A 20,095-nucleotide genomic window follows, 5' to 3' on the forward strand; every position below is an offset into this window, starting at 1 on the left:
CCTCCCTACAGAGATGCGGGAAGGACATAGTAGGAAGAGTGCCCTCGCTACAGGGATGCAGGAAGGACACAGGAGGAAGAGTGCCCTCCCTTTAGGGATGCAGGAAGGACACAGAAGGGAGAGTGCCCTCGCTACAGGGATGCAGGAAGGACACAGAAGGAAGAGTGCCCTCCCTACAGGGATGCAGGAAGGACACAGTAGGAAGAGTGCCCTCGCTACAGGGATGCAGGAAGGACACAGAAGGAAGAGTGCCCTCCCTACAGGGATGGGGGAAGGACACAGAAGGGAGAGTGCCCTCGCTAAAGGGATGCAGGAAGGACCCTTCTTGGGACATAACTACAGTAACAGTCTGGGGGAAATGGCACTCCAGGTGGGACATGTATACAGGACTGGTTCAAGGGAGGGAAGGCAGATTGCTCCACCCCCTCTCCCAAGGCACAATACTGACTGGATGAGAAAGAGGTATCACCAACGCAGGCAAAGACACGAGGCATGCCTACAGTAAAAGAGACAAGAGTGACCTTGAAAAGGTCACGGATACAGTAGTGGCTTAATTTTGAATGACTGCACACAGGTATAGCAAGGATCAGAGGGATCACAATGAAGTGTGGTGAAGTATGACAGTGAGCAGACTTGAACAGGGAAGAGAGTGATGGGTCAAAAGATGACCAATGACCCAAGGAATACGCATACAGAAGAGTAACACCGGAACACGGGTACAGGCTTAGACCCAACTCAACAGCCCTCTCTGTAAGTCATTTGTGTGAAGTAACTCCAAATTTCTCCACAGGGCTACTTTCCATCTAATGAAGCACCCTGCCCTTTTGCAGCTTCCCAACAGCTCAAATATTGGGGAAACCAAGACTTTAGCTCATAGTGATTTAGATGTATCAAGGACTGCGCCTTTCCTGGCACATCCCGGTACCACACCTCTGGGAACTACCACATCAGGCATCAGATTCCACCTTAGTGACACAACAAATCCTAGCTAAGAGGCAGTGTCTGTGGCACTGACACCCAGGACTGAACAGCAAATATTGCACCAACCACAAAAAATTGTATAGATGTGCTGCTGGTTCTTTCAGGGGTTCATTGACAGAGCTGCTTGTCGGCTTCAGTATTAGAGCAGCAGATGATGCTGTAGGCCAGGATCGGAGGTACTGAGATGGACTATCTGTGGGGCTCCCAGTGGGCATACCTGAAGATGCCGCAGGTCGTGATTTGAAGACTGGGACCGAGTATCTTTGGGCCTCCTGCTGGACTACCTAGTGATGCTGCAGGCCAAACCTGACAAAGTTGGGCAGTGTCCAATGAGAACAGAAAATGCTGAAGCTCAAAATAAATGTGAAGGTACAAGAATGCGGGTTGGCGGGAATGATGCATGTCAGGAATCGAGGTGCACTGTATGAGAGTCCAAGTACTGGAAAAGCAAAGGGTGCTAGGGTCAATGAGAGGTGCAGTGACAGAACTAAGAATGGGGTTGCCTAAGCAGGGCTTCATCTAACAGCAGGCAAGGCTGTGAGTCAGGGACGGAGTGCCTTGGCAGAGCTTTGTACAACACCAGGCAAGGCTGCAAGTGAAGAGCGAAGAGCCGAAAGCAGAGCCACTTTGGGATCCCAAAACTGGAGCAGTGGGGGCTGCTCAATTAAAGAACTGAGGTGCATCGTGAAAACAATGCTGTGTCTCCTTACTCGGATTCTATGGTGTGCAGAAGATACATATTGATGGGCCCTGGGAAAGCTATTGTTCGAGAGCGATGCAGGAGTTATAAGCATTAAAAACTGTATTTATTGTCTGCAGTGAAAGTAGGGCTGCTGAATGCCTCGACTGTGGCCCTCTGGTGAATCTCTGCACCAGTCTTAGAACGGGACTAAAAAGGGGACCCAACTGGGAGGATGGATGAGCACTGGCTAAGCTGTGACCTGCTGTTAGTAAAAGACGGCATCACGGTGTGCTGAGCTGGAGTTAAGTGGACTAGCACAGATGTGAGTGGGATGAAGAAGAAGATATGTTGTGGAGGGTATGTTGTACCTTGGATAGAGGTGTAAGGGACGAGCTGTGAGGGGCCCCAGGAAGTGCAACAGCAGGTGCTGATGGAAGACAGAACTTAGGTGCAATGGAAGAACTGTGCGTTCGAGGTACAGTTGTCACTTTATGGCACGCTACTTGCAAAGAATGCTCATGTTAAGGTGTACTGTGAGGTGCATTGGTCGAGCTGTGCCAGCGGCCTTTTGGAATACCAGAAGGTGCCAGAGATCACTACAGTGGGTGCTGTTACCTCCAGAGCAGGGCAGAGAGGGCAATACCTCAAAGAGTCAAGGGATGTGATGCGGGATAGCCCAGAACACATATGGGGTGCAGACACGGATGTATAACAAGAGGAATACTCACCCGGACCAGGTAGGAGACTCCAGGCCCCATCACTTGCTCGTCTGGGTGCAGCCACCCCCGGGTGGGCTTATTCACGAAGCTGCCGTGTCGGGTCCACTCATCGCCACCCAGCTGCCCTCCTTCCACTCGGCTCTTTCTCCCACAGCTCAGCTTGTTCATATCCTGTGAGAAGACAGTGATAGTCCTGGCTGAGACTGGGCTGGAGTCTACTGCCGGTGCAGGCCCACCAGGCTCACCAGTGTCCCCTGGGCTCACAGAGTCCTTCCCGCCCACCGAAAAGCCCTTCAAGTTCAGTAGGTTGGCCGGATTAGACAGTTTGATATTGCCCATCTTGGGGAAGAAGGAGCAGAGGGTGGTGGGGCTGTCTTCAGACTCAGACAGCTCACCGATGGGCAGCATGGGGGTCAGAGAAGACGACGAGACTGAACTGGGTAAGGACTGTGGGCCTATAAGCTCAGACCCAGACGGAGATACAGCCCCCACCATCAACACATCCTCCACCGAGCTAACCGACTCATTGCGCAAGTGGTTGTACTTGGTCTTCTGTAGAAGATCCATGTTAGGGCAGGCCTGGGCCCGGTTTAGTAATGGGCAATGATGCAAATAGCTAGTGGAAGGAGGCTCTCTCATAGTCTGGGCGGACACGTCGGCAAGGCCTTGGCGGCAGGGCCCAGCAGGACCTCCCAATCCGTGGATAACCAACTAAAAGCATAAGTCACCAAACACAGTGGACATATGAACTATGAAAGTCAACTGCTGTTGTTCCAAAACCAAAATCCCAGGAGAGGTACTCAATATCCAGGGTATCAAGCAATAGTGGCCTACAAGAAACCCTGGAGGACAACGGCTAAACTCAATTTCAACATCCAAATGGACAATGAGCTGGTGCAAGAAATCTGGAGAGGACCCAAGATAATATCATCTGCTCCACGAGAGTTTAAAACTGGTAAAAAAAAAAAAAATTGGACTCCTAGGGCGCCATTGCAGCACCCCACAAAAATAAATCAGACTGTCGAAGGAGCTTCCTGTTTCAATGGCCAGCTTTCCATCAGACGGATAGGTAATCAATAGTCACGCTGTCAGGGCTGAACTGCTGGAGGGGGAAGCACTCTTATCCCACGTCAGTCCCTCTTCCATGAAAGTAGGCCATTAGCCATGCGTGCAGCGTGTCCCACCACTAAATCCATCGCAAAAGCCTGCCTTGATGCTCTTCAACCCCTCTTCCCAGCCAGCAACAAACAGACTTCTCTTGCCTAGCCTGCAACTATCCGCCCACCTGTGACCAGCTCACGACTTACCGACCCCTCTTGTCCATCCACAGCTCGTCAACCCCTTCTTCCCAGCCAACTCTCCTCCTCCCCACTTCCCAGCCACCTCACGACCCCCTCTTCTCAGCCTACAACTCACTGACCAACCCCCTTCCGAGCCCACGACTCAACACCCCCACCTGCCCAATCTGACAATCCCCAAACTTGCTGCCCAGAACACCACCCACCACCCTTCGACACAACTCCCTAATTAGTGACCCTTCAGTGTGCTCATAACTCCCAACCAGTAGCTCGACCCTCTATTAACCAAGCTTGCTACTTAAGATCCTTACTAGCCCACTAGTCTGTGGGGCAGACCATTCCCACACTGACCCCACTAGTTATCCTTATTCTGCTACTGCCTATTGCTTCTGCCCAGCCAACTGCTGTTCTTCCTACTCTCACCAACTAGGCTGCTACCTCCGGTCACCTGCCAGCAAGTGAAGGGCAACTGGGAGGCAAAAATGTGGGGATCTCCAGTGCGGAAGACAGAATATAGGGGCAGACGGCGCCCCCTTGGGATACCCCTCCACCCAGAGATACACCAACTCTGCCCGGCCCCTCCTAAGTGCCAGCCTGGGGCAAGATGGTGAAGCCGTGGTACAGTCGACCCAGCACACCAGTGAGGATGTAGACGAGGTCAAAGCATAGTTGGAGGGGTGACCCCCACGAAACCGACCACCCCCCAAGCTGTGGTCATTTACAGGGGCCAAGGGTGCAGTAGAGGCTGCTCGCTACGCCCCAACACAGAGTCACTTTCACCGCACCCACGCAGCTCTGGGAGACGCTCACGGAATAGGGAATTAATATTTAATAATAAAAAGCAAGAAACTGCTCTGAGCAGAGCCCTCCTCCCGCCCAACCTCGCTCGATGTGCACACCCAGCCTCCAGCTACGAGCCCGGCGTATGTGGAGGCTCAGGTCAGAGCCAAGGACCCCGAAATAGAATGAAGAAGTGCTGTCCGCCCTCGCCTGTTCCTCGAAGGCAGGGGCAGCCCCTCCCTGGGGCTTCCGAGGCCTTCCCCTTTAGCCTCGATTCCTTCCTCAATGTGAAGGCGAAAGGTTTTATTTTGAAGGAAGCAGAACTCAAGTCGTCGCTATTTGTGCCACCCGGAGATGAGCTCCCAGCGGTCTTCCAAAAAGTAATTCCTGGCACTGCCCGGTAATCTGCACTTTCAATTATATTCCGATTTGTCAAGACAGATCCCCGTAAAACAGGATGCTTTCAGCGGAGCTCCTGGCAGCGCAAATATTAGGGGTCCCAGCAAAGGTGATCGACCGTTCTGCGCTTTAACAGATGCTCTTGACTGCCCAGCAATCGCTCTGTAGTGGCTGGTGGGCTGCCTCTTGCCGCTAATCCCGGAGGTGACACGAAAACAGCTCTGCTAGTGTCTGGATCTCACAGCCTGCGGTCCCATCAATGCTAGGCACAGATCGTTGAGCGGCCCTTGTGCCCTGTGCTCCAAAGCGTCCCCCTGCTCTCTGCTGTGACCCTGGCTTTGCAACAAAAAGATCACAGGCAGTGCCTGGTCCCGGACTCTGCGGGCCCCGGGTAGTGCCTATGTGCTCCAGCAGTGCCCTGGGAGCGTCCTGCTCCCCACAGGTGCCCGACCCGCCGTGCAGGGGTCTTGTCGTGATCCCCGGTGCCCGGGCAGTGGCTGGCACCTTGGGACCCCTGCGGCACTCCAGTGCTCCGGGCTAGGTTTATTCCTCTGGCTTCTCCAGCGCGCTCCTTATGCTCCGGGCTGTGCCCCCGGTCTTCCCAGTGCTCGCTGCCCTTTGATGGTGTTCCCAGCAGTCCTCGCACAGTGAACCCAGGCAGCGCCCTGTGCCAGTCCCGCTCCTGGTGCCCGTGACTTGCAGTGATCCCAGGCAGCGCCCTGTGCCCGTGACTTGCAGTGATCCCAGGCAGCGCCAGGTGTCCTCTGCCAGTCCCGCTCCTGGTGCCCGTGACTCGCAAGGTGATGGCAGGCGGTGCCCTGTGCCAGCCCCGGTCCTGGTGCTCTTCGAAGCCTGCGGTGTGCCTGGCAGTCTCAAGCACCCTGCATCCGCCGCGGGTCTCCTGACCGCTGCGCCCTGTGCCCGCTGCGGGCAGCGCCCCTGAAGCTCACCGCCCTTGGTTGCTGTGCCAGGAGTCCCCGCAGAGTGATCGCAGGCAGTGCCCCCTGCTAGCCCCCCCCCCTCCTGGCACCGAGGGAAGAGCACAGCGTTGTGGCTGCCTCACCCGCCCCTGCTCCCGGACCAAGACACACAATCACTGGAGCATGGATGGCCCATCAGCGGAGGGTGCCCGCGCCGTGCCCTCTGCACACTCGGGCGTATCTGGTGCAGACTTGTATCCAGATGGTTTCATCTTTCTGCTGTCAGGCACTCTCTCAGGGGCGACGCTGGGCGCAGCCTGGTGCCTCGAAGCCCCTCTTCAGGCGTTAGCAGCTCCCTCTCGCACACTCAAGGGGCTATTCTCTGGGCAGCGCCCGCGGGTTTTATGAATGAGCAGGTGCAACTGCAGCCGGCCTGGCACGGCTCCTCCTGACGCTTATTCATGGACCACAGGCTCCCAGTGACTGCTGCATCCTGGATGCGGGCGCAGGCCAATCAGGAGGGCCTGCTGACTCACGCGCCGTACTGTGAGGAAGAGCGGCTGCGCCAGCATCTCCGAGAGCAGCAGGTCCCACAGGAGAAGGCGCACGTGAGAGCAGCATCTCTCCAGGAGCAGCAGCATATCTTACTGTATCATCTCTCCAGGAGTGGGAGCATCCTTTCTCCAGGAGCAATAGCATTTCTGACTGTATCACCTCTACAGGAGCAACAGCATCTGACTGTACCATGTCGCCAGGATCAAAAACATGAGAGAGCAATATCTCTCGTGACTAACGACATCTCTGAGAGCACCATCTTCCTAGGATCAAGAACATCTGACAGTAGTATTCAGGAGAACGAGCATTCCATACTCCAGGAGAAAGGGCATTACTCCAGGAGAATGAGTATCCCTCCAGCGCAAAAGCATCTCTCCAGAACAAGAGCATCTTTGTAAGGGTCATCACTCTAGCAGCAAAAGCATTTCTATAGGGACCATCTCTCCAGCAGCAAAAACATCCCTCCAGGAGCAAGAGCTTATCTGTAAGGATCATCTCCTTGGGAGCAACAGCATCTCTGTAGGGACCATGTCTCCAGGAGCAAAAGCATCGCTATAGAAATCATCGCTCCAGCAGCAAGTGCATTTCTGTAGGGATCATCTCTCCTGATGCAAAAGCTTCTCCATAGGGATCATCTCCCAAGCAGCAAGTGCATTCCTCCAGGAGCAAGAGCGTCTATTTAGATATCACCTCTCTAAGACCAAGATCACCATTAAAGGGATCATCTCTCCAAATGCAAGAACATCGTTAATGGGACCAACACTCCATGAGCTCTCTGTAAGGATCATCTCTTTGGGAGCAAGAGCATCTCTGTAGGGATCATTGCCCCAGGAGCAATAGAATCTCTTAAGGACCATCTCTCCAGCAGCAAGCGCACCCCTCCAGGAGCAAAAGTGTCTCTTTAGAGATCATCTCTCCAAGAGCAAGAATATCACTATAGGGATCATCAATCCAGGAGCAACAGCATCTCTGTAACAATCACCTATCTGTGAGCAAGAACATCTCTGTAAGGATCATGTCTTTGAGAGCAGGGTCATCTCTATAGGGACCATCTCTCCAGCAGCAAGTGCATCCCTCCAGGAGCAAGAGTGTGTCTGCAGGGAACATCTCTCCAAGAGCACTATAGGGATCATCAATCCAGGAGCAATAACATCTCTATAGACATCATCTCTCTGAGTAAGAGCATCTCTGTAAGGATCATCTCTTTGCGAGCAAGGGCATCTCTGTAGGGATCATCACTCCAGGAGCAATAGAATCTCTGTAAGGGCTATCTCTTTGGGAGCAGGAGCATCTCTCTAGAAGCAAGTGCATCTCCGTAGGGATCCTTCCTGCAGGAGCAAAAGCATCCCTCCAGGAGCAATAGTGTCTCTTTAGGGATATCTCTAAGAGCAAGAACATCACTATAGGGATCATCACACCAGGAGCAATAGCATCTTCGTAGGGATCCTCTCTCTCTGAGCAAGAGCATCTCTGTAGGGATCATTACTCCAGGAGCAATAGCATCTCTGTAGGGATCATCCCTCCAGGAGCAATACATCCCTGTAAGGGTCATCTCTTTGGGAGCAAGAGCATCTCTGTAGGAATCATCGCCCCAGGAGCAATATAATCTCTGTAAGGATCATCTCTATAGCAGCAAGTGCATCCCTGTAAGGATAATTTATTTGGAAGCAAGAGCACCTCTATAGGGATTGGCACTCCAGCAGCAATAGCATTTCTGTAGGGATCATCACTTCAGGAGTAAAAGCTCACCTGTCGGGATCATCTCTCCAGCAGCAAGTGCACCCCTCCAGAATCAAGAGTGTCTCTGTAGGGATCATCTCTCAAAGAGCAAGAACATCTCTGTAGGGATCATCATGTCAGGAGTAAAAGCATCTCTGTAAGGATCGTCTCTTTGGGAGCAATAGCATCTATGTAGGGATCATCACTCCAGGAGCAATAACATCTCTATAAGGATCATCTCTCTAAGAGAAAGAACATCTCTGTAGGGATCAACTCTCCAGGACCAATAGCATCTCAGAGCAGCATTTGTCCAGGTGCAAGGGCACATCTTAGGACAACATTTCTCCAGGAGACAGTACATCTCTGAGAGAAGTATATCTCTGGGCCTAACGGGGTTTCAAAAGAACAGCAGCTCCCTGAGAAGTAGCGTATGATAGCAGCATCTCTCAGAGCAATAGCAATCACAGAGATTAACATTTACCCCCTTCTCATGAACATCTATGAGAGCAGCATCTCTTCAGGAGCAAGAGCAATCACACAGAGTAGCATAAACCGCATGAACAAGATAACATCTGACAAAAGTTCAATGGTATCTCTGAAAGGCAATGGGCGTACCATCTCCCATAGCAACAACAGCATTTAACAGCTTGGCCTCTCCAATAGAAAAAATAGCTAAGAATAGAATCCCCTCATAGGTCCAAAGACATTCGGATTAAAGTTTCAGTGGCGGCAATAAACAATTGTTCATGGAAAATACAAAGGAGAAATGGTCTGTGTTGAGTTGCAACATTTTCCCTTGTGTAGTCCAGATTTGCAAGATGGGATAATATAGTTTCCACCTCCTGATAAATATTGTAGCATTATTTTCCCTAGGCAAAAAAACTTAGGTCTTATTGAGACTAGTGGTCAAACCGCTTGGTATTGGTAGTTCTTTAACGTTGTACTGCCATTTGTTAAATTTTGTTTTGACCAATGACTTTGTGTTTCACCACTGCGCATATTAGTTGCTCAATGTTCACCAGTAGCACATGGTATGTTTTGTTCAGTTTAGCCGCCTATGGGCTTTGACATTGCATTAGTCATTACATTCTGTATTCTGCCTATTGGCTTTGACATGGCATTAGCCATTACTTTCTGTATTCAGTTGAGCCGCCTATGGGCTTTGACATTGCATTAGCCATTACATTCTGTATTCTGCCTATTGGCTTTGACATGCTGTATCCAGTTTAGCTGCCTATTGACTTTGACATGCTATTAGATATTCTGCCTATTGGCTTTGACATGATATTATATATTGCATTTTATATTCAGCTTAACTGCCTATTGGCTTTGACATCATATTATACATTACACTTTGTATTCAGCTTAACTGCCTATTGGCTTTGACATGATATCACATATTACATTTTGTATTCAGCTCCGCTGCCTATTGGCTTTGACATGATATTATACATTGCATTTTGTATTCAGCTCAGCTGCCTATGGGCTTTGACATGATATAAGACATTGCATTTTGTATTCAGCTTAGATGCTTATTGGCTTTGACATGACACTAGACATTGCATTTGATATTTAGGTTAGCTGCCTATTGCCTTTAACATGACATTGCATTTGATATTTAGGTTAGCTGCCCATTGCCTTTAACGTGGAGTTAGACATTGCAGTTGAGAATCCAAGCTGTATTTTTCCAAGCTGTGTTTTTGCACCAGATGAACCAAGATGTTTTGCTCTCACAGTAGACTAGACATGATAAGAGAGAGTACATGGGTGTTGTTTTTTCTTCGCTTGAGCTTGGGAACAGGAGTAGTCTTGGAGACCTGGCCAGTCTCCAAAAGGCTTGCTCAGTTTCCCAGGTCTGAGAGGAGGGGGCACACCTTTGTAACGAATGTAACAGGCTGCAGAGGGTCAGATTCGAATCTGCCGGACCTCGTGCTGGAGCTTGGCGCCAGCTGCCAGCAATCCCGTGTGGGTAGATGAATCTCTCTTTCTCGCGGCTGACAGGGGTCATCAGCTTGCAGACCTTAGAAAGATGAAGCTGTAGATAGTTCCCACACGGTGAAGTATTTGTTTTGCTTTGCATTCAATATCTTATAAATATAACCTGCTGTGTATATTGCAAACTGATATATTTTGTTTGATTAACGCGGACTTGAAAGCTACTAATTCGTCATTCATAAATATTGTGGTTGGGGAAGAATTAACAATAAAAGTCTTCTTTGACCTCAGAAGTGCATTTCTGTTGTGTTATGTTAGTGCTTAGAAACTAGATAAGAGGAAAGCACTACAAACGTGTTATTGTTTAGGTGTCAATATCTACCAGTATGTCTTGAAAACCCCTAAGCATCCAGGAAGAAGACACAAATGAAAAATCCTGGGATAGGATTACAAAAGTGCAATGCACTCTAATGTATATAAGCCTAAATTACTTTCATCTATGATATTACATGAAATTGAGTGTTATCCGTTGCAGCGTTTACTGTCCTTGGAATCCACAAGTGTAAGAACTAGAAACACTTCCATGCTATTCACTAATACCTTCCCATTGATTTACCAAGATAACATACAGGGATAACACATTTACTTTAAAGGGGTTTTGCTTAGAACATTCAATACTCATTCTTCTTACTTTTTTGCAGCTCAAGGATGGTATAAGGTCTTTAATACACCTATGCTTAAGTAATAATGAGCAGTGCATTACCACTTAAAGAAAGGTCTGATAAGCTAGGCCACAAAATTATCTTTTATATGCTGCCTGAATATTGATAGCAAAAATATTGTGTGACGGAAGTATTGTGTTCTAAATATAGTTGCCCTATTTAAGTTACCAACAGAAACCCTATACCCAAAAGAACAATATTTTTTTATAAGTGATATTTAGGACGTAATGTTTCTGTCACACAATATTTTTGATAACAATAGTTTGGTAATCAGCTCGTAGAACATCTAAATTATAACTTGCCTTTAAAATATAGAGAAAACAGTCATGTAACAGTTTTACAATTGTGACTTAAACCAATACTATTTCTGTTATCCAGTACTTCTTACTTCTGCGTAAGAGTACTGCCATCTTGGTTTGAAGGAAAACGTGTAACTACTATTTGTGTAGAGGTTTGAGGTTAATGTTCGGACAAGAGCAAAATAAATAAAATAGAACTTGTATTACCGGATATGCAACTTGTGTAACTTGAGTTGGATTTAGAATATAACTTGTTTTACCTGCCTAACTTACATTAGAGGAATCAAGAAGAAATTCTTTACAACCTTTGTTTTTACCTGAAAGCAGGACACATGCAGTGGCTTTCCATATGTATACTATTCAGATTCAACAGATGAATGTTTTTGCTTGTATAGTTATTTGAAATCGTTTTTTTCTCCATGTAAATATATTTTTGTTATGATGGTATCTCAGCCTCTACCAATGGCTTCCAAACCTAAATATATTAATAATCCCCTAGTGGACAAATATTAGAATATATAAGTAGTAGCAGCTAAAGGACTAAAGACATGAAGCCTCCGGACAGGCCTAAGAGACAGACAAATGTCCTGAGCTAGAGAATTCAATTAAACAGTGCCAGACATGCAGTCAAAGACTTCACCTAAGGCCATGCTGCCAGGCGCAACACAAAGTATGTAACATTAGTACTGCTAAATTAACAATGGGATCAATGTAGGCAAGAGGCCATATTTGGAAATTGAATTTCTCTATGGTAGCGATCCCTCAAGGTCACACACATAACAACAGTTGTGGACCTCACAAGAGCACCTTGGGGTACTCCATGTTCCGACACAGGACTGAACTCTATGCAGTCTGTAACAAACCTTGCTTCAACTTTGGGCATTCAGCTTTTTTCTAGTTTACAAATCAATACCCTATTACTTACCATCAGATGTGTTCTCACCTCTCATCTGAGATGGATGGCTGTTTCTCCGATCAGATTCTCTGTGCCTTCTCTTATGAATGATATATCTCTTACCTGCACTCACAATTCTGACCTGTCCCAAAGGCACCTTGCGTGTGGCTGCTTAAGACGTCCCAGTATTCAGGTAGAGGAGTGACCAGAACTTCATATTGTGCCAACAGCATTGCTGGGTGTGGCAGTGGCAGACAGCGCACATAGGAAAACACCTGGCAACGGGTCACCCGTTTAGCTTTGTATTTAACAGTCGGAGGTTGATGTAAGGCCTTCCCCCAAATCTTCTGAATGCAGAAACAAATCTGCTTTGTAAGTCAACGGGGTAACCTTGATATTTCAGTTTAATACCCCTGAATAATGACAAATGAAGGTTAACCAAATGAGATAAGCAATCAGAATGCAAATGGTTTAAATTACGAATCTTTGACTGGGGAGGTATAAGAAGATCCACCATAAATGGGATGGAACGGGATCATGAGACATTTCCACCAGGAATGTAGTAAACAGTACATGATGATGTATGTGTCAGAAGTATTAAAGAAAACACTCACAGAGGGAGCACTCCTTGAGAAAACTACTGTATTTTCCTTCTAATTCTGACTTTTAGGAATTCTGGTCTAGAAAGACTAAGCTGCTGGGATCCCAATTTTTTTTTTAATTGATTTTAATTCATTGGATTTAAAAATAAATTAATTACTAACATATTTAATAAATAAAATATTCAGTTTGAAGTTAGTTAACATACCTATTTAACATACTGAAATTGTAAATTACCCTTTCCTGAATCTTAAGAACCTCATAATGCCCCTTTACATTACCATTCCCTGATCACTATAAACTTCCTTGCTACCCCTTAACATTACCCTTCCCTAAAGCCCGAAAAACATTAACTCTTAATGCTATCGTTCAGTGAACCGGAAAACATCTTACTACCTTGAACATTTTTCTTCCTGAACCCTAAAACTCAACTACCCTAAAATCCCCGTCTCTTGACCTATCCTTCCTTGAACCATAAATGCTATTAGAACACCATAATATCCTTAATGCTGTGAAAGAAACGAAGGGAACTATTTATTGGTATGGGTATGTGTTATTTAATTACATTTTGCTTTTTTGTTAGTGTTATAGTTTGCTTGGGGGAGCAAGTTCCGAACTGAAGTCCTAACCTTACCTTGCAAATTTCAGTGGCTTTTATATTTTAATTTGCAACCATGATTGCACTATAATTGTGTTTTTCTCCAAATGTCTATGTTTTTTTAACGAACATTCAGCACTTAGAACTAAAAGCAGCCTTAACTTCAACTTTTTTTTTTACAGGACTTTTTTTTATATATATTTTAATCATAACCCACATCCAAGTTTCCTACAGTCAGGTCTGCATCCGTGGTTGGCCACCTGTGGAGGTTCTCAGTTGCAAAGGCTGCGCAATAGGGGTCATCTCAAAGACCGGACCTTCTGTGCAGCCTTTAACCCACCAAGCTGCTGGCAGCCAACCAATATGTTTGACTATTGACCAAGCGCAGCTCTAGTGCACTAAATTACTTATTAATCATAACAATAATAATAAGTTATTCAGACATTATGATTCCCGTACTGGATTCAGGAATCCCCAGATCCTATGAGGGTCTGCATTATGTGAGGAGTGGCATGGGGGTGGGGTTTATGATCTTGTGCCGGACTGCTGAATCCCACCCCCCAAAAAAAAAATTGGGACCCAAACATAAGCCCAGGGGGGGTCAGGGTAGGCTCATCCTGCTCCATTATGTTATTTGTTATTATTTTATCCCACATCAGTGGTTGATGCACCACAATGATAGAGGTTGCTTCAACACAGAATAGTCAGATTTGCGACTATGGGAGAAAAGGCTCCTTTGTCCAAAGGCTCATCTTTAGTTTGACTTAATCAGATTTACAAATTTGCCAGGGATCCACAAATACACTGTTAATTATGTGTATCTTTTAACCCTTACAAGCCCACACAAAAAACAATTTAAAACACCAATGTCTTGAAAATTCCTGCTCAGATTTACATCAAACCAAGCAAAATCACTTCCTTCTTGAGTAAATTCTACATTTACTTTAAGTTTGGTGTAATTCAATTCAGACATTTCGTTTTTGTCTGTTTTAGAAAGAATGTTTTTTTTTATCTACTTTGACCCTCAATCCTGTTTTTTTGTCCTCAACTGTCAAAACTGCACACAATTCCCGAGGCTGTATCCCAATAAAATAGATTTCAATGGAAGCCCCTACCAAACCAGAACTACACATATAAATGACAAAAGGATGGGCTGCCGGCATGCACCATACTGGAAGGGGTGCACAGTTTTCAGATGCCACCTTACCTGAACACTTGAGAAAAGCCCTCTTCCACTCATTACTAAAGATTCATGGAGAGTGAACGCAGGGGCAGTTTGATTCCAGTGGTCTTTATTCCATAAAGTAAGAGACAAATCGAAGTGCTTTGGCTTCTGTTTAACCATGTTCACAATAATGAATGTGAATCATGATAAACAAAAACAAACTCTGTTGTACATATTACATAATAGGTAACCATGCAATATTTTGTGACAGGGCTCTGGTGTATCATAAACCATGAGTCCGAAAGCCAAGTGGTTTATAAATGCCACCAGAATTTCGAGATGGCATTATAGGATCATATTTATTTTCTGGTAGTTGGCACTTATTTTCTTCATAGGTACTATATGCAATGAGAAGGTTTAGGTTTACCTTTCACAAATAAGCTGTTGCGGAGGAACTATCATTTTACAGGCCAGCACATGAAAATACACACACACAATTGAAGACACCAAATGCATCAAGAAATCTCGAAGTGATCATGAACTTGAATCTTCCTTTAATCCTTGAAGTGAATCAAGTCAAAAGAAGCTCCTTCTATACAATGCAAAAATATGCAGTCTATTTATCCATCTACGCCACCCACAGCAAATTGCGTGCCAGTGCCTCACTCAAAATGTTCCTATATTCTAGAAAAATGGCCTTGATGTAGGGACTGTGGTCTTCCCACTGCAAAAAATATTACATGAGAAGCCCCAAACCAACATCCAGAACATCTTAAGATCATATCCATAAAAACCTCAGTAGTCCTGCAAGCCCTTTATGTGGTCCCTATGGCCAGATGCTCTGCCTTCAAAGGGCTGAATGTTTCACAAGGAACCAAAAAGGGGCCCACTGGATATCCAAGCTAAATTCTGAAGAAAACTCCGTCCTAGCCTAGCAACTTCCATAGCTAGTCATCCCCAATAAAAGAAACGCATCAATGACACCTCCTCCTACATAGTGCAAAACTACAGTATTCCCCTCAATACCAAGATAAGAAACATCCAGGACCACTAAAATGTTCAGAAAGAAGCAGAAAGCAGACCACCTTCTAGCAAATAACGTACAACTGCACTTCAGTTAGAGCTCTGGGAGGGAATATATGTCTATCATTGGACTAGTAGACACCTTTTCCTCTCCAGCGCATTAAAAGAATATCTGGAAATTTTCAGGAGGTGTGCTGGTCATATCACACACCCCATTTACAAATGACATTTTCCACTGCATAAATGGCTTCAAGTTCTGGTGAAAACAGACTTGTCATTTCTGGAATATTTAAGGAACTTTCACATAGGGCCACAAAAGGAAGGGTAGATATTTGACTAGCCCTAATGCCGAGTTTTAACCAGATATGTTTAAAAAAAGATCAGCCTTAAATCCACTGAAAGTGTCCTCAGGAGAGGGTCACTTATGGACATTAAGGAATTCCTCAAAGAATAACATTTACCTACTAGATCTCTATATATATATATATGTCTGCCCAGATGGATTGTTAGTGGGAACATTTCAATGCAATCTTTCTCAGGCCTTTACTTTACATTTTCATTGTTTTTGTGTTTCCTAGTTACTAATTTTAACTCGTTTCATGAAACCTCAGTTTGGAACTGTAAGACCTTTGGCCATTATCCAGAATTTGGAGGGAAATTAAAATCTTTTGATTTCCACAGAAAACTGTAAAAACCAAGAACTTCATTAAGAGGCTGGCGGGCCGACTGTCGGCCCGTCAGCCCCGTGGAGAGGAGACTGCTACGGATCTGGTGGTCTCCTCCCAGGCCGATTACAAAGTTTCCACTGAAATCAGAGGTTTCCACTGGTCTTCTCAGAGAAACCGTGCAACGGCATTGGCCTCGGATCCTCATGGAGCCGAGGCCAATGCAGTCGCACAAAGGATGCCCCCAGAACCCTCAGAATGTTCACTGTGTGCCGTAGCAGACAGTTCACATTTTGATTGTGCTGGGCAGGTGGGCCCCTGCACTGCCCATGACATGGTCGTAGGCAGTGCAGAGGCCCCCTGTGGCCCCAAACACAGGGTCCTCGCCATGTAAATGCTGGCGGAAACTGGACTTGTGATCAGCATGGCAGTGTTGAACTCAGCGCCGACGTGGCTGACCACAACTCAGACTATCGTCATGCTGACGGGAACCATGTTCCTGGCACTGGCGGTAGTCCCAAGTGGTCCGACCACCAGGGTTGTAATGTGGCAGTTGGATCACCCGGAGGGTGGCGGTCTGACTGCCACCACAAGGTTGGCGGTCTCAAGACCACCAGCCTCGTAATAAGGCCCTAAGTACATTCCACAGATGGAATTTCCTCTACAAAACCTACAAAATTGTGGAGGAAATTCAGCTGTGGATTCTACTCCATATTTAAAGTTCTCCTCAACAAAATGGAGGATTTTCAGTAACTTAGCATACAATCTGCCATTAATAAAGAACTGCAACATATCTGCGGGCCAGGGATAATTCTCCAAATGGTTGTGAAGCTTCCATATAGGCCTTTAGTCTGGATGGATCTCTAAAGTTGTGCTCCCAGTGAGGGGCAGCAATACCTCCCTGCAAGGATGGGTTTCCTGTTCAGCAGCACTAACAAAAGATGAAACCCCTGGATTTTGCCTCCAGGGCGCCTCCCTGAAGAGGCTGCTTCAGGACACAGTCTTTGCTACTCTCCCCGCCCATCCTGCCACGTAGAGTTCTTTCACCCCACACCTCAGTCCCAGGATAGCTTCCTTCCTCCTTTCTGCCTCCCTCTGTCCTCACTCCCGTCTGTGTGCAGGGCTCCAGTGCTGCTAGCTCCGAGCTTTCCCGAAGGCCCCACTTCTTCCCCAGGTCTGTCTGCTCGAAGTTTCCATCCTCCTACACAGCTGCCTTCGGCCTCCGCTTCCTCTCTCCTCCCTCTCGCTGTTCGTGATGCCCTCCCACCTCTCTCTGCGTCCTCTCTCCTCGCCGACTATCCCTCCCCCAACCCATGCCCCTTTGAACTGATGTTCTATTTATTGACTTCCAGGGGTCCCCGGGGGCCGGCGCTTCCTACGGAGATGGTTCCAGTGCACTCTGCAGCAGGATAAGAGCCGAGGCGGCAGACCGCGCGCAGGAAGCGGCCTGTGTGTGCATGGAAAGTGCGCGCGCGCTCACGTACACGCACGTGCACGCGGCCAGAATGGGGTGCTGGGGGATGCTACGAGCACCCGCTCTCACTCACCCCCGGGAGGGACCTGTTCACCCGCCCCTGCACGTCGAAAGGGTCTGAAGAGGTGTCGGGGTTCCCGAATTTGGGGGCATGGGAGGTAGGGGCTTCACAAATAGTGTGCCCCCACCACAGTTCATTATGCGTGGGACACCCTGTTCGTTCAGGTTTGGGCGTGTCCACGCACTCACTCAAATATATATATATATTTTTTTTTAGAAAATGTCATTTTAATCTACCTGCACTGTCCAGGGTTCCCAGCCACAAAGAAGTTAAACACCTTAGACGTAGTTGCACAGAAAACTGCAGCCGTTATCACATGATTCTCAGGTGCTGTACCATGACTGACTATTTTTGGCAGCTTCATTATACACTGAATTTCGTGAAGAGCTCAATGAGAGTGGTAAAATCACGTGTTTGCAGGGTGCGCTCGGCTGTAGAGCGATTCTCGCTTTTGCAGCAAGGTTCCTCATCGTCTATGACCCTGTCTGATGAGTACAGTTACCAGATGGCGGCAACAGTGAAGGATCTAACTCCTTCCAGGTTCAAAAAGGCAAGGAAAGCGCCAATCCAAAAACGGTAGGTACATTCAAGGCCTAGCCCAGATGAGGCTTTCCCATCGCCAACTGGTGCACGCTGGACTGTTCCCATTGGCACATGGTCAAGACTGATCTGCGCGTGGTTGGGCCCAAACTGAGGTGGCATGGTGTGCCAAATAACAATGGACTGAGGTGAGGCTGAGTAATTAACAATGGCTGAGATTAATTCCATCTATTAGTTTTTTGTATACTTCAGTGTGATCATTACTAGGGCCCAATTAAGACTACTGGAACCAATATTATGAATTGTTTGATACCTGTACAAGTTTGTGAAGACAATATTCTTTGTCCTCTGTTAGAAGTCATCCCTTATCTCAATTTATAGCGCTGAATAAAGAGGATTTTGTATTCTCTACTGAAAAAACAGCAAACCTACGGTTTCACGAATAGGCATCTTAAGCCCAAAATTTAGCATGGATCTTCTTTTAAAAGATCAGAAACTACCATAAATGCCTTGTTAACGACAGGCTATACCCAGCAAGTGTAAAAAAGCCCAGGTATTGCCCCCGAGATCCTCAATTACAGGCCACAGCCATGATACACATCCATGATTCTTGACCAGTAAGTTTACAACCAACTCTCAGTTTATTTGGAGGACAAAACAACTTCTCCATCTTCACCACTCAACTTCAGAAACCAAAGTACAAGATCAAGCCCTTGGTTGACCAATGAAATGCTATTTCATCTCAGTTTTGAATGTTACCTTATCATGCACGACCCAAAACTGCCACAAGCTGTATTTGCTTTATGTTAAGTTTGCGCTTAAAAAGAAACCTGTATACATTTAGCTTTTGAGGTATTGGAACATTTTTGTAGGCAAACGTGGGGGGCAAGGGGTTGTCAATGAAAAATATATATTCCAGCATAAAAATTGGACTTCAAAGAAACAGCTAATTTTAAAAGCACTGTATAGGTAGCGCTGAATGGAAGTGAGCTTCACAGACAGAGACTGCCTTGCAGTGTGGAAACGAGAATATTGCAGCCACATACCTCCTGAGCAGCGATCTCCCTCACACACCACAAGATTCCCAGCACACCACATAGGTAAAAGGAAGGTGTAGATTTGGAAGACCATGTTTTTTCAAGGGGTGGGTGGCAGGCAGGAAGAAACAGAAAAAAACCTCTACAACCTTTGGTGCAGCTCTTGGTGGTTATAGCAAACGTTTTATCAGACAATTTCCTCCATAACAAGGTAAGATATTATTCTTTTAAAGATAGAGAATCTTGCACAAAACGTGGGTTTGAAGTCCTCACGCAACCCTTCCAGATACACAAGTTTCATGGAAGATCTGGTAGATTTGCAGTGATGATGTCTCTTGCTTGGAACAATCCACAAAACTGGGTGTATAAAATGTAATCCCAAGGTCAAGCTTTTGCTGCCAATGATGCAATGTCCCCATTACAATTAGTGCCCAAGACTATTCCAGATATACAATACCACTATGGAACATGAAGTAGTGTCAACATTATTATATGATTACCTTGTTTTATTTCTTAAAAGTCTAGCAAACCTAAATGTTCATTGGATGGGCAAGCCTTGCCTGCAAAGGTAACGTGCCCACACTTCCCTGTCCTCCTTCCCAGATGTACTTCACCCACTCAGAATGCATAAGAGCTGGACAGAAGGCACGGAGAAGCCATCACAATCATATGAGCAGCTAGGTGTGTAAGTGCAGTCTGTGCGTACAGATGTATGCATGCATTCTTTGTGTATTTCACACACACATACCATCCACTGTTGCAAAGACCAATTTGAACAGAATTATAACCCTGAACTCAAAGGGGACAACATATTCCGACAGCAGCAGCATTCCCAAAATATTTGATTTAATATAAATGAATTTCTTGGCAAGGTTAAATCTTCATTCATTCAAGACCAATCATCATTTTTTTTTTAAATGTGGAGTTAATATAATACACACTTTGCAAAAATAAAAAGTCTGAAATCCATCCCAAATTTCAGTGCCTTTTTGGCTGCATCCACGTTATTGGATTGTGCCAATTGGTGT

At 46.3% G+C, this 20,095-nt stretch overlaps 1 protein-coding gene across 5 annotated transcripts in view; it reads right to left on the reverse strand.

Moving 5' to 3' along the window:
- SHC1 (SHC adaptor protein 1) overlaps positions 1 to 20,095 on the reverse strand; it is a 105,494-nt gene that overhangs the window by 59,523 nt on the left and 25,876 nt on the right. For 3 of the 5 annotated variants that reach the window (XM_069218375.1, XM_069218377.1, XM_069218376.1), the window contains one exon: positions 2,392 to 2,553. In XM_069218375.1, the coding sequence (XP_069074476.1) occupies positions 2,392 to 2,553 (162 nt within the window). Of the gene's footprint in view, positions 1 to 2,391; positions 3,752 to 17,009; positions 17,178 to 20,095 lie in introns of those variants that run through there. The other 2 variants (XM_069218378.1, XM_069218374.1) reach the window with 2 other exon arrangements.

The sequence above is a fragment of the Pleurodeles waltl genome, chromosome 12 (assembly GCF_031143425.1).
Source record: "Pleurodeles waltl isolate 20211129_DDA chromosome 12, aPleWal1.hap1.20221129, whole genome shotgun sequence".
NCBI lineage: Eukaryota > Metazoa > Chordata > Amphibia > Caudata > Salamandridae > Pleurodeles > Pleurodeles waltl.